The sequence below is a fragment of the Enhydra lutris genome, unplaced genomic scaffold (assembly GCF_002288905.1).
Source record: "Enhydra lutris kenyoni isolate GAN:26980312 unplaced genomic scaffold, ASM228890v2 scaffoldscaffold82, whole genome shotgun sequence".
Classification (NCBI taxonomy): domain Eukaryota; kingdom Metazoa; phylum Chordata; class Mammalia; order Carnivora; family Mustelidae; genus Enhydra; species Enhydra lutris.
Genome location: NW_019154166.1, coordinates 2,748,653 through 2,761,784, shown reverse-complemented (window position 1 = coordinate 2,761,784; position 13,132 = coordinate 2,748,653). Strand labels below are relative to the sequence as shown.

Here is a 13,132-nt window from a genome sequence, read left to right as displayed (position 1 = left end):
AGCCACCCAGGTGGGTTAAAGCCTCTGCCTTCAGCTCAGGTCATGATTCCAGGGTCCTGGGATCGAGCCCCACATCGAGCCCCACATCGGGCTCTTTGCTCAGCAGGGAGCCTGCTTCCTCCTCTCTGCCTGCCTCTCTGCCTACTTGTAATCTCTGTCTGTCAAATAAATAAATAAAATCTTAAAAAAAAAAAAAGATTTTACTTACCATTTTTGTGAAGTTAGCTCATCAACCAGGATATGCCAGTCACGGAAGACAAATTCTGCTTGAGTCTATTCATATGAGGTACCAAAGGTAAGCAGAGTTGTAGAGATGGAAGGTAAATGGTGGCTCCCAGGGGCTGAGGGGGAGGGATGAGGAGTTGTTGACAGGGTAAAACCTTTTAGCTTTGCAGGATGAAAAGAATTCTAGGGATCAGTTGTAAAACAGCATGAATGTACTTATTACTGAATTGTACACTTAAAAATGGCAAAGATGGTGAATTTTATGTATTTCTGACAGTTTAAATAGATGATTTGGAACGCCTGGATAGCTCTGTTAAGCATCTGGCTTTGGCTCAGGTCATGATCCTGGGGTCCTGGGATCCAGCCCTTCTCCCATTCCCTCTGCCACTCCCCCTGCTTATTCTCTCTCTCTCTGACAAAATCTTAAAAAAAAAAAAAAAACCCACAAAAATTAAATGACTTAAAAAAAAAAAAAGACAAAAACCGGTGCCTGTGTGGCTCAGTGGGTTGAGCTTCTGCCTTGGGTTGAGCCTCTGCCTTCAGCTCAGGTCATGATCCCAGGGTCCTGAGATCGAGCCCCGTGTCCGGCTCTCTGCTCCACGGAGAGCCTGGTTCCTCCTCTCTCTCTGCCTGCCTCTCTGCCTACTTGTGATTTCTGTCTGTCAAATAAATAAATAAAATCTTAAAAAAAAAAAAAACCAGTGGGGAAAAGAGGAATTAGTCAATAAAGGTTATTAGAAAATTGAGTAGCCATCTGGGGAAAAATAGGGATCGATACCTTACACCACTATTACCAATAGATCAAAGGTGATAGTGTAAAAAAATACAAGCATAAAAGAACTGAAAGAAAACTTGGCATTTTTAACCTTTTATCTTGACTAATTTCAGACCTACAGAAAAGTCACAAAATTGTTCAGATCTGTATAACCTTCATCCAGCTCCTCCAAATGTGAGCATCTCACGTGGCCACGTCATGATTAGCGAAACCAGGAAGTTAGTGTTCATGCCATGCTATGACCTCATCCACAGCTCTGATTGGAATAGCTTTCATCCTAATTCCCCTTTTCTGCCTCAGCCTCTAAATCAGGATTTCACATCCCATTGACTTGTCACTCTTAGGCTTTTCAAGCTGAGACCGTCCCTCAGTTCCTTCTTTTTCTGCCTTTCACCGTTTTTGTTGTTGTTGTTGTTGTTGTTGTTTTTAAATTTTATTTATTTGACAGAGATCACAAGTAGGCAGAGAGACAGGCGGAGAGAGAGGAAGGGAAGCAGGCTCCTGGCCAAGCAGAGAGCCCGACGCGGGGCCCGATCCCAGGACCCTGGGATCATGACCTGAGCCGTGCCTTTCACCGTTTTGACGCATTTGGAGAGTCCTGGTGAGTGGTTTTGCACAATGTGTCTCCATTCAAATTTTTTTTTTTTAATTTTATTTATTCGACAGAGATCACAAGTAGGCAGAGAGGCAGGCAGAGAGAAGGGGAAGCAGGCTCCCCGCTTAGAGAGCCCAATGCGGGGCTTGATCCCAGGACCCTGAGACCATGACCTGAGCCGAAGGTAGAGGCCCAACCCACTGAGCCACCCAGGCACCCCTCTCCATTTGAATTTGTGCAGTGTTTTCTCATCATTAGATCGAGGGTGTGCCTCTGTGGCAAGAATACCACAGCAGTAAATAGTTTGGAGTGAAGAGGACATTGCTGGGTGTGAAAACAAAACGCAGAAGTCCGGAAAGAAAAGCCTGATGCATTTAAACATGTATTAAAAAAGTAAAAAGTATGCATGGTAAAAAAAATCATAAGCGAAAGCTAACATAAATGACAATCTAGGGAAAATAGAATTCATACTGCAGAGAAAGGGCTAACACTGAAACACAAAAGTCTACAAATCTGTAAGAAATACACCAGTAGTCCAATAATAAAGGACAGAAAAATCATATGGATCTTTCACAGGAGAGGAAATACAAAGATCTCTCAAATATATGAAAAGATGCCTAGACTTATTCACCATAGGAGAAATGCAAATCATGTTTAACTTAACTTGTAATGCCCAAATAATGTCATTAAAGAGTTGAAGAGGGCGTGGGTTTAGGGAAAACAGGCCTCACCTCTTTGTTGGTGGGAGTGAAAATGGGTGACACACAGAGCCCAATTTGGCAATAGCCACAAAAATCAAAAACTAATCGAAACCACAAATCCTCATACCCTTTTGACCGAGGATTTTTTTTTTTAAGACTTTATTTATTTATTTGACAGATCACAAGTAGGCAGAGAGGCAGGCAGAGGGAGAGAAGGGGAAGCAGACTCCTCGCTGAGCAGAGCCCAATGTGGGGCTTGATCCTAGGACTGTGGGGCTTGATCCCAGGACCGCGGGGCTCAATCCTAGGACCCTGGGATCATGACCTGAGCTGAAGGCAGAGACTTAAACCACTGAGCTAACCCAGGCACCCCAACCTAAGACTTTTCACCACTAGGAGCTAGCTCTGCCTTCTTGCACATAGGTGCGATGTGAACATGATTATTCTTCACAGCTTTGCTTGAGTTTGCAAATGATGTCTGTCACCAGGAGATTGGTGAAATTATACTACAGTGTAATACTCGGCAGCCAGGAAAGAAAGACTCTCGAAGAGGGGTCCTTTCCCTCCCTGGCTCAGTGGGAGGATCCTGGGACTCTCGATCTCAGGGTCATGAGTTGGAGACCCACATGGGGTGCAGAGTTTACTTAAATAAAAAACTTAAAAAAATAAAAATCCAATCTCCATGGGTTAAGTGACAAAAAGACCTTGTGGCTTCCATCCGTGTAAAAAGAGGAAACCATGCGCCGTGCCCATGTCTGGAAGGAGGCCCGAGGTAACTGGGAAGACTGGTGTTGAGGGAGATTTTCTCCAGGGGCTCTTGTGAACTTTGCAGACTCTTGAGACACACACACTATTTAAAAAGACAAAACTAGGGGCACCTGGGTGGCTCAGTGGGTTAAAGCCTCTGCCTTTGGCTCAGGTCATGATCCCAGGGTCCCTTCTCTCTCTGCCTGCCTCTCTGCCTATTTGTGATCTGTCAAACAAATAAATAAAATCTAAAAAAAAAAAAAAAAAAAAGACAAAACTATAACATTTTTAAAGAATGGGAGCCCACAGCTGCTCATGTTCCCTGTTTGGAAACCAAGCTAAGTCAGAGTCCAGCAAAGCTTAGCAAGGAGAAATGGATTCCTGGTGACATCACGGGAATGCCTGTTTCCTGCTATTTCCGTCAGCCTGCGGCTCGAGAGCCCTCACATTCTCCTTGGTTGAAATCAGTTTGAGCTGTGTTGGCAAGTGTCTTGAATGTTACTTCCATGAAAGGCTGCGATGTCTTGGGTGGTTGTGCTTTTTTTTTTTTCCCCCAGCCTTACTGAGGTCTAACTGACAAACACACTGCGTTTTGATGATCTTTCTTGGGTATTACTGTGGCTCCTGGTGTCAGCACAGGAGAATGAAAGAGGGCTCGTTTCACCAATGAGGAACATGAGGCCCAAAGAGAAGGCCACTAACTTGATGCAAGCAGAGAACTGGGGCGAGAACCCAAGTCTGGCCGTCAGGCCAACTCCATTGACTCAATCAGTCGTCACTGAGGGGTGCCTGGCAAGCTCAGTCCATAGAGCATCCAAAGCTTGATCTGGGGGCTGGGAGTTCGAGCCCCATGTTGGGTGTGAGATTACTTAAAAAAAAAAAAAGGGCTAACAGGCCTTCATTCAGCATCTTCTACCTGCCAGGCTCTGGACATGGTGTATGAGATGGAGGGGAAATTAGCATGTGGCCCCTTTCAGTCTGGAGCCTCCTACACCCCCCAGCACACACAGGGGGACCTGTAAACCCCAGTGAGTCTCTAATGAGTAGAGGGTTGCAGAGTCAGGATTTGGGACCAGGAGACGTCCCAGATCCAGAAGACTGTGATCTGCTTACGTCTTGTCTTACCCACACCTCGCTCTGGCACCTGGCTTTCCCACCACGCACGCCCACACAGCTCTGCTGGGACAGGAGCTGGCCAGCCCAAATGGGGCTGTCCTCGTGGGAACTGTGGGCACACAGGCCCTGCATGAACCCATTCACCCCAAACAGGTGCCTAGGCACTCCCCATTTGCAATCCCTTTGCCTGCTGTGCTGGGTCGGCTTTTACAATACCCCTCGCTGAAACCTTAGTTCCTTGTCATTTGTTACTCATTCACTGGCCTTGTTTCTGGCACTGTGCTTGGCACTGGGGCAGGGAGAACAGATTAAAAAGGTACCATTTTATGTATACATGTATGTTTTATACAAAAAGCTCTTTTCTGGGGCACCTGGGTGGCTCAGTGGGTTAAAGCCTCTGCCTTTGGCTCAGGTCCTGATCCCAGGGTTCTGGGATCGAGCCCCGCATCGGGCTCTCTGCTTGGTAGGGAGCGTGCTTCCCCTCCTCTCTCTCCCTGTCTCTCTGCCTAGTTGTGATCTCTGTCTGTCAAATAAATAAATTAAAAAAAAAAACAAAACTCTTTTCTTTTTTTGTCAGATAAAGAGCACAAGCAGGGGGACCAGGCAGAGGGAGAAGCAGGCTCCCCAGCAGCAGGCAGACCGATGGAGGACTCGATCCCGGGACCCTGGGGTCAGTATCTGAGTCGAAGGCAGACACTTAACCGACTGAGCCACCCAGGCACCCTTATACAAACAACAAGAAGAACACACAAACACACAAAACTCTTTAAAGGGGTATTCTATATGTGAAAGAAACTTACAAAGATCCCATCAAGGCATTTCTCTGAGCTCAGCTTCCCCACATGTAAGATCAAGACAGGAATGCCCCCACAGGACTGTCCTGAGTTGGTTGATCATGGGGACTATTTACAACAGCCTTCCTAAGAGTACTGTTAGAGGAGCAAAAGAATTGGAAATAACCTAAAAGCCAGTGCTGAAGCAGTAAACAGTAGTGCGCTTTCTGGCTAAATAAGGAAGACCGACCATGAGCATTTGCCTTCCCTCCCTTCCAGAACGGAAGTAACAGGAGAGGAGTCAAAGACTGATAGGTACATCGACAAGGACCAAGAGACCAGAGAGACAGGGGACAGGAGATTTCAGCAGCGGCTGAAGGCAGGTTGCAGGGCAAGCAAGGACGGGGGGAGTCCAGACGTGACATCCGGAGATTCTGAAGGTCACCGGATCCCCGTCAAGGCCTGGCTGAACCTTGGTGGGGGGACAGTGGTGGCTGAGATCCCAGATTCAAATTGTTGAAACCCTTTGAGCTCCCACCCTTCTCCCCTCTGAGTCGCACACGCCATCCCCCACATCCCGGTTTCCAGGAAGGCTTTGGACTTGGGGACAGCAGGAGCAGTAGACCCGAGGCTTGAGGCTACAAGCAGGAGCCCCCACCCTGCTCCAGATTCTCCCCTCTTCACACACGGAGAGGGTGGGGAGGGAGAATGGAGGATAGGCTTCTCTCAGAGAACAGCCCCAGAGAAAGCCTGCCACCTATCAACATTTCGGAATCCTGGTGAAAAGGCATCCACTGTCCAGCAGGGAAAACCAATGGTCAATAAATCCTCTCCCACCACACACACACACACACACACACACACACACACACACACCCTTCCAATCAGCCTCTTGGTGGCTCCCTATTAAAGCCAGGGACCAGGGGCACCTGGGTGGCTCAGTGGGTTAAAGCCTCTGCCTCCCAGCTCACGGGTCATGAGGGTCATGATCCCAGGGTCCTGGATCTCAGGGTCCTGGATCTCAGGATCGAGCCCCACATCGGGCTCTCTGCTCAGCGGGGAGCCTACTTCTTCCTCTCCCTCTGCCTGTCTCTCTACTTGTGATCTCTGTCTGTCAAATAAAAAAATAAAATCTTTAGAAATAAATAAAAATAAAGCCAGGGACCAGCAGACATTTGAGGGAGGCCTGCAAAATGAGAAAGAGAATCCTCCTATATGTTAAAAAAGCAAAAAACAAAACAAAACCCCAAACCAAAAAAAATCCCAAACTGGAAGGGGTCGCCTGGGTGCTTAGCCAGTTAAGCATCCAACTCTTGGTTTTAGCTTAGGTCATGATCTCATGGTCATGAGATCAAGCCCCGGGTTGGGACCACTCCCTAAGATTCTGACTCTCTCTCCCCACGCCCGCTCATATTCTCTCTGTCTCAAAAACAGTAAAAATAAAAACGAAATGGAAAATACAGAGATAGTTACGGGTTGTGAGGGGGAGGGCACAAGAAAAAAAAAACACCCTATAATTGGAAAGCTAAAAAAAAGGAAGGGGCTTAATGCATATAGTCTGTGTGTGTTTGTGTTTTTATTTTTTTTAAAAGATTTTATTTATTTGACAGAGATCACAAGTAGGCAGAGAGGCAGGCAGAGAGAGGAGGAAGCAGGCTCTCTGCTGAGCAGAGAGCCCAAGGCCAATGCTGAAGGCAGAGGCTTAACCCACTGAGCCACCTAGGTGCCCCTGATTTATTATTTTGCAAGGAGAGTGCAGTCACATTAGTGTGTAATGAAATGGAGCGCATCAGAAATCCATGTGAAGCCCCTAGCTCAAGGTAGGCTCCTGGGAGTTACCTTTCCCTCCAGGAGTCCAGGGCTGGACAGGCAGCCCCCATGCCTTCCAGAACTGGTGGGGAGAGGGGGAGTGCTCAGCCAGAGGTCACAGAGGTCACAGGCTTGATTGCTGATTGGGACAGAGGTGGGGCAAGCCCCTGGGTCCCTGTTCCTAGCAGCATTGCCAAGGGCACTCTCCTCCTACTCCTAATTAGAAGGCCTTGTCCTTACAAGCGTTGAGGGACACACAAAGTTTCTGAAATTAATTACCATGTGGTGAGGTTTTGACTCATGGAACAAGTTCATGAGTCAGCCTGGGAATGACCCACCCCCAGTTCCATCCTAACATCTAAGTCCGGTGTCGTTAGAAGAGGAAGACAGGAGAGAACACATTCACTAAAGTTCTTCTCCGGGGCCGCCTGTCAGTCACCAGAGGTGCTTGTTAGAAATGAACTTGGGCCCCGCCCACATCTTTTCCGAGAGCCTTGGCAGTGGGACCCAGAGATTTGGCCTCCGAACACCAAAGCAGGCAATGCGGAAGCCACTGTCTCAGTCTGCAAAGATAATGCTCTATTTTTCTTTACTTCAACTTCTATTTTGGGTCTTCATTCTACTGCTTGCAGAAAAGATTCCCTTATCCATTTCCAGGTGAACTCCGTCATCCCACGCCATCCCCTTCTCCTGACTCCACCATTGATCTAAATTTGAGGAGTCCCTTAGCACCGTGACTTAAGGGGGTTGGCAGGGAGAGTCCTCCCTTGATATAAATCCTCCCAGGTCCCCACGTCCATGGATCAGACATGGCCTCATTTCTACCCTCCTGCTGCTGCCTCAGGACCCAAGAGCCCTTTGCCAGCTTTCCAAGTCACACTCCATGGCCTTGACTCCCCAGGTGTATTCTGGGTTCTGTCCCTCCCATGTTCTCTGGACTTGGCCATTGGGGAAAATGAAGCCCACTCCGAAAACAAGGTCTAACATCTTGGCTGGCCCTCCACTAGCTTCTCTCCAGCTAGTGCGGGGTAGCAGGGGCCAGTGGGGGTGGGACGTCTGCCTGTTTGTAACTCCTTCCCCATCATAGACCCAGGCACTGCAGCTTTTGAACCTAAAAGCATGGAATTTGGCATCTTTGTTCTCTGGCTAGAAAACAGAGTAGCCTCAGGGCCAAAAAACAAAAGCTAGCACCCCACAGTGCCATCTGGGCCCCCAGGCAAGCCGCTCCTTTCTCCCTTTCCACAGAGGCTGAGCCAGTGCACAAGGACCTGAGAAGTGGCTCCTCCTTGGAGGGGGAGGGAGCTGAGACTCTATCTTAGATCTGCTGAGTCCCCACACCCAACACAAGCTCCGTGTTCACTCACCTCCCCCAGACAGCTGGGAAATGACACCTCTGGTGACAGAGCCAGTCCCCCAGGCTTCTGCCCGGAGGGGGTGGGGCGCTGCATAGGGCAGGCTCTCACACCAGAAGCCCTGGGAAGCCTGGGTGGGGGAGGGAAGAAGCTGGCTCTTCTTTGTCTCAGACACCAAGGCCACCCATCTTCCTCTGCTCTCCTTCCGGGGATGCACTGAGCACCCATGGCCTGGGACCATGATGCCTCTCCTAAGACACGCCCTCCTTCCCTTTTGAGATTCGTCCTGGCCCACCCCACAAGATAGGCAGCTCATCTGGTCCCATCTTTCTGAAGGGCCAGGCCTGCTGGGGACCCGTGTGTGCAGCTGCTGCTTAGAGGATCTAAAGAGACCAGAGGGGATGAAGGGGGCAAGTATAATCACCTCCTACCATGTTCTAGATCAAGCCACTTAACATATAGGTAGCGCCTACAAATATAACATAGGTGGGGTCCAAGAGATAGGACAGGAACTGGCCAAGGTCACACCTAGGAGGCTAATCCACATGTACCGTAGTACCTTGCACCTGGGTACTGCAAGGGCAGCCCTTGCCTACCGTCGCCCCCTAAAGAAAAACAACAGAAAAAACCCAAAGCCCCTTATTGTCGCAGCCTGGGATCAGAGGCTGAGCCCTCCTTCTGTTGCCCGGCAGGGGACCCAGCTCTAGGGCAGAGCTGGGATTTGGCCGGTCTGTGGCCACCATGGGAAGCGGCCCCACGGGACAGCCTCGTGTCCTCGTCCCTCGGCCTTAACCTTGCCCTATCTCAGTCAAGCACCCCCGGTCTGAGCCCCAGTTGTGAGGAGCGAGAGGCAGCTTGCACACTTTGCGGTGATTTGCTTGGGGTGGGGGTGGGGGTAGAGCCTGCCTCTTCTCCTTTCACACCCCGCTCCTTAGCGGCCAGGGGCCCCAGGCCTCGGCTGAGCCGTGCACCCGTGGGGCGGGCTGAGGGCACCAGCTCCCGCCGCTCCGTCCACCTCAAAAGCAGGGTCCCAGCTACCCGCATTGCCCCGGCGACCTGCACTTGCCCCTTCCCACGCCCCCTCCACCCCTCCGCAGCCCATTGCAGACGCTGAAGCAGGTCGCCGGCCTTGGGGCCCATGCGGAGGCCGAGGCCTTGCGGGGGATGTGAGGTGCTGACTGGTTTACGGGTTTCGCGGGTGCGGGAGGACGTGGTCTGGGGCTCAGGGGCGCTGTCCAGGCCAGGGGGGCAGAGGTGCGCCCGTGAGGCTGTGGCCCGACGGGGCAGGTCGGCGGAGGGTGCGGAGAGCCGCAGCGCCGGGGCTCTGGGCTCACGCAGCTGCGGCAGGCGCTCGGCCCCCGCGGTCCGCCGCGCGGCCGGCCGCACCCCGCCCCCACCGCCCCGCTCCCGACGCACCGCCCGCCGCGCCCCGCCCCCGCCCGCAGTGCCCGGATGTGGGTGACGTGCGGCCGCCATCTTCCCGTCCCCGGCAGCCAGCGCCAGTCGGAGCCAGCGCGAGCCGCCGCCGCCGCCGCCGTCGCCGCCGCAGCCGCCGCAGCTGCCGAGTCGCCCGCCAGCCGCCCCCGCCATGTGAGTCGGCCGCCCGCGCCTGCACCGGGCCTGCCTGCACCGGCCGCCGCCCTCGGGAGCCGGTCCAGGGAGCGGCGGGGGTTCGGTCGGCGCCCCGAGGCCAGGCCGGCGCCCGTGACTGCGCGCGGGCAGCTGGAGAGCGCCGCGTCTCCGGGCTGGCCGCGCGGGCGGTGGCCGCGGGAGGGAGCGGGCCCCGCGTCCGCCCGTCCCGGCCCCGCCGCCGCCTGTCATTTCGGGTCGACCCCGGACCTTGTCTTTGAGGTCGCCCTTATTTGACGGGCGGGGAAACTGAGCCCCGGGGGGGGAGGGAGCCTGACTCAAGGTCACGCAGCTAAGCGGCGGCGGGGCCGGACGGAGTCCAGGGCTCCCATCGGGTGGCCTTCCTCCGGCGAAGGAGAAAGGGAGGGACGGATGGATGGACAGGAGGATGGGCGGAGCCCTGGCCGCGGGGCCGGTGGCTCCAGGCCTCGGGTCTTAATCCGTCCCTGCCCCTCAGGTCGGCTACCGCTGCCACCGCCCCCCCTGCCGCCCCGGCTGGGGAGGGGGGCCCCCCTGCGCCCCCTCCAAATCTCACCAGTAACAGGAGACTGCAGCAGACCCAGGCCCAGGTGGATGAGGTGAGTGCGGGGCGGGGGGGGTTGTCCCAGGAAGTGGGAAAGACCCTGAGGGTTGGCAAACCGGTGGGAGGCCCACCGTGGGTTGGAGGTGATGAGTTTATGAGTTTGGGGACAAAGACATACCCTGCCCCTTCCCTGTTAAGCTTGCGTTCCAATCGGCCCTGGGGTGTTCGTCAGCCTTGATTGCCTGGGGCGGTTCAGTCTCGGCAGGTGTGGTCTGGTGATGGACAAGCTGCTCGAGGCTCAGTACATAGAGGGTGCTGCTCTGACATCCGAGATGTCTGGCTGTCAGCATGCCCCTGATGTGTGCTCCTTGCATGTCCTCAGGTGTGCTAGGCATGTTCTCTGTGTGTCCTTGGCATGTTAGCCTGGCAGCATCGGGGTGCATGTTCCCTCTGTGGGTGCATGGTTGAGGAGTGCCCTCATTGCGACGGCCTTGGCACACCCCCTGCCTCGTGGGCCCCTCCTCCAGGTGGTGGACATCATGAGGGTGAACGTGGACAAGGTCCTGGAGCGGGACCAGAAGCTGTCAGAGCTGGACGACCGTGCAGATGCACTCCAGGCAGGGGCCTCCCAGTTTGAAACCAGTGCAGCCAAGCTCAAGCGCAAATACTGGTGGAAAAACCTCAAGGTAAGGGTGGGGGCGCCCAGGAGGGCTGGTGTGAGAGCTAACTGAGGGGCCACCGGGAGTGTCACGGTCTGTGTCACTGATCCCCTCCCCCTCTCGCCCCCAGATGATGATCATCTTGGGAGTGATTTGCGCCATCATCCTCATCATCATCATCGGTGAGTAGGGCAGGAGTGGCTAGGGCCCTTCCTCTGGAGAGGTTTCCCCTTCTAGGTTTTGAAGGTCATTAACCTAGTTTTTACTACTCAGCAAAAAGCATACAGAGCTGCCAGTGCGGCTCTGATTCATCTAGAGCCCCAAACCTTGCTGCGTTTAGCTTGCACTTTGCCTGGTTCTAGGCAATTTCTGTTAAGGTTTTTGGAAACAGCAAAGCTGGTGGATCCCTACTGCTCCCTTGAGGATCCTTTTTGGGCCTAAACCTAGTCTGGGAACCCTGGAATTGGGGAGTGGGAGAGCAGGCAAGGGCCATGGCTAGGAAGCCAAACACCCTACTGTTTGAGAACTTTTGGGCCCAGAGAGCCTAGAGGATGAGGAGTCTGTGGCCCCAAGGCCATACCATGGAGTTGTAGAGATCTTGGAACCTATCAGTCCAGCCCCTTGCTTTCCAGATGGAGAACCTAAGGCTGAGGGGGTTGGGGGGTGGGGAGGCTGGGAGCAGGGCCAGGCCTGACACACTGCTTTCTCTCTCTTTCTCCCCCCACTCCTCCTCCTTCCTTCTCTTTCCCTCTCTACAGTTTACTTCAGCTCTTAAACCCCTGAGGAGCCCGCCCTGCCCAGAGAAGGGCCTCTCCCCACCTCTCCCCCCTCATCCCCAGCCGCTCCTCCACCTCTCAGCCATATCTTCCAGCCCCCCTCCCCTGGATCCATGTGTGTGTGTCCCTGTGTGTGTGCCCCCCCCCCTGTAAATAGCCAGCTGTTATTTATACATATATAATATTATATATATTTGGTCTGTTTGTAGTTTTATTACTAGAAGATTTTTCCGGTTGTCCTTAACTCCCCTCCCTGAGGTTCCCATCTCTTCTCTTTTCCTCTTTCCCCTTCCCTCTCTTCCTGACCAGCCCTGAACCCCTTCATTTGCATCTGCTATGCAATAGTTCCTCTTCCTCTCCTCCTTCCCCTGGATTTAGCTGATCCCTTCCTCTCCCCCTGGCCTTCCCTATACTTCCACTCCCTACAAAAAAAACAAAACAAAAAAAAAAAAAACAAAGCAACTGTCCAGGACTCCCAGGGTGCATCTTCTTTGCGTCTTTGGGAGGCCCTGAGACTGGCCCCACTTGGTCCTAAGAATCCCAAGGTCTTCTGGGAGCTTCCAGCATGTTAATTAGCATTCATTTACATACTGACATCCCTTTTGGTTCCTCCTCTTTCGTTCCATCGTTCTTCATTCTTTCCACCCATGTTTCTTCTTTTTTACTGAGGAGTTAGTCCCCATGGTCCTTGTATCAGTCTTTCATTTGCATGACATTACTTGCAGGTGGTGGGAGCCTGGGATTGGAGAGCCAGGCTCTCCTGGTCCCCAGAATCACCCCCTCCTAGCCCCTCTAGTCTGGTTTGCCTCCCTGTCCCCATTTTCCAGACCTTTTGTCCCCTCCTCCCCCTCCCCCCAGCTGGTGTGTAAGTGTCTTGGAGTTCAGTGTGTCATGATGGACCAATAGTTTGCCACTTGGAGTCTCTCCCCACATTCCTGCTCCCCAGTTTTCGTGTGGGGCACTCAACCGACATTCCCATGGGGTCTCCCTCCCTCCCATTCACCTGATCTGCCTCCTCCTCCTCCTCCCACCAGGAGTGTTTGGGGGTGGGCCACAATCTGACTCCTTTGGGAGAGCTGGCTGCCAGTGTGTGGGGGGTCATCACTGCCTCAGGGAGGAGTGGGGCAGGGCAGAGAATCCCCCCAATTCCTGCCTGAAATCTGGCCCTACCCTTGCTGGGGTTTGGATCGAAACTCCCCTCCCCAGTTTGGGGGGGGTGTTGCTCCCATCACTGCCCAGCTCCTCTGACTGCCCCCCTGAATTCAGGGTGGGGGTACTAGTCACTGCCAATGTGTGTATGGGACTTGCTGGAAGATGGGGATTCTCGCCCCTCTCCAGGGCAGTTGAGCCCCGGGAGTTGTCTCCTCCTTAGGTGAAGTGATAGAGGAAGGGTCTAATGTCTTTTTAAATGGCACAATTTTAGGGGTCTGAGGGTCCAGCCCCTTAACCTGC

General features: G+C 53.1%; 1 protein-coding gene across 1 annotated transcript; it reads left to right on the top strand.

Moving 5' to 3' along the window:
• The first annotated feature begins 9,596 nt into the window (after positions 1 to 9,596).
• On the top strand, positions 9,597 to 12,134 carry LOC111161127 (vesicle associated membrane protein 2). The gene is made up of 5 exons (XM_022524626.1): positions 9,597 to 9,683; positions 10,180 to 10,300; positions 10,773 to 10,931; positions 11,035 to 11,086; positions 11,663 to 12,134. Coding segments are annotated over exons 1-5 (351 nt in total). The 5' UTR covers positions 9,597 to 9,681; the 3' UTR covers positions 11,680 to 12,134.
• Positions 12,135 to 13,132: the final 998 nt, after the last annotated feature.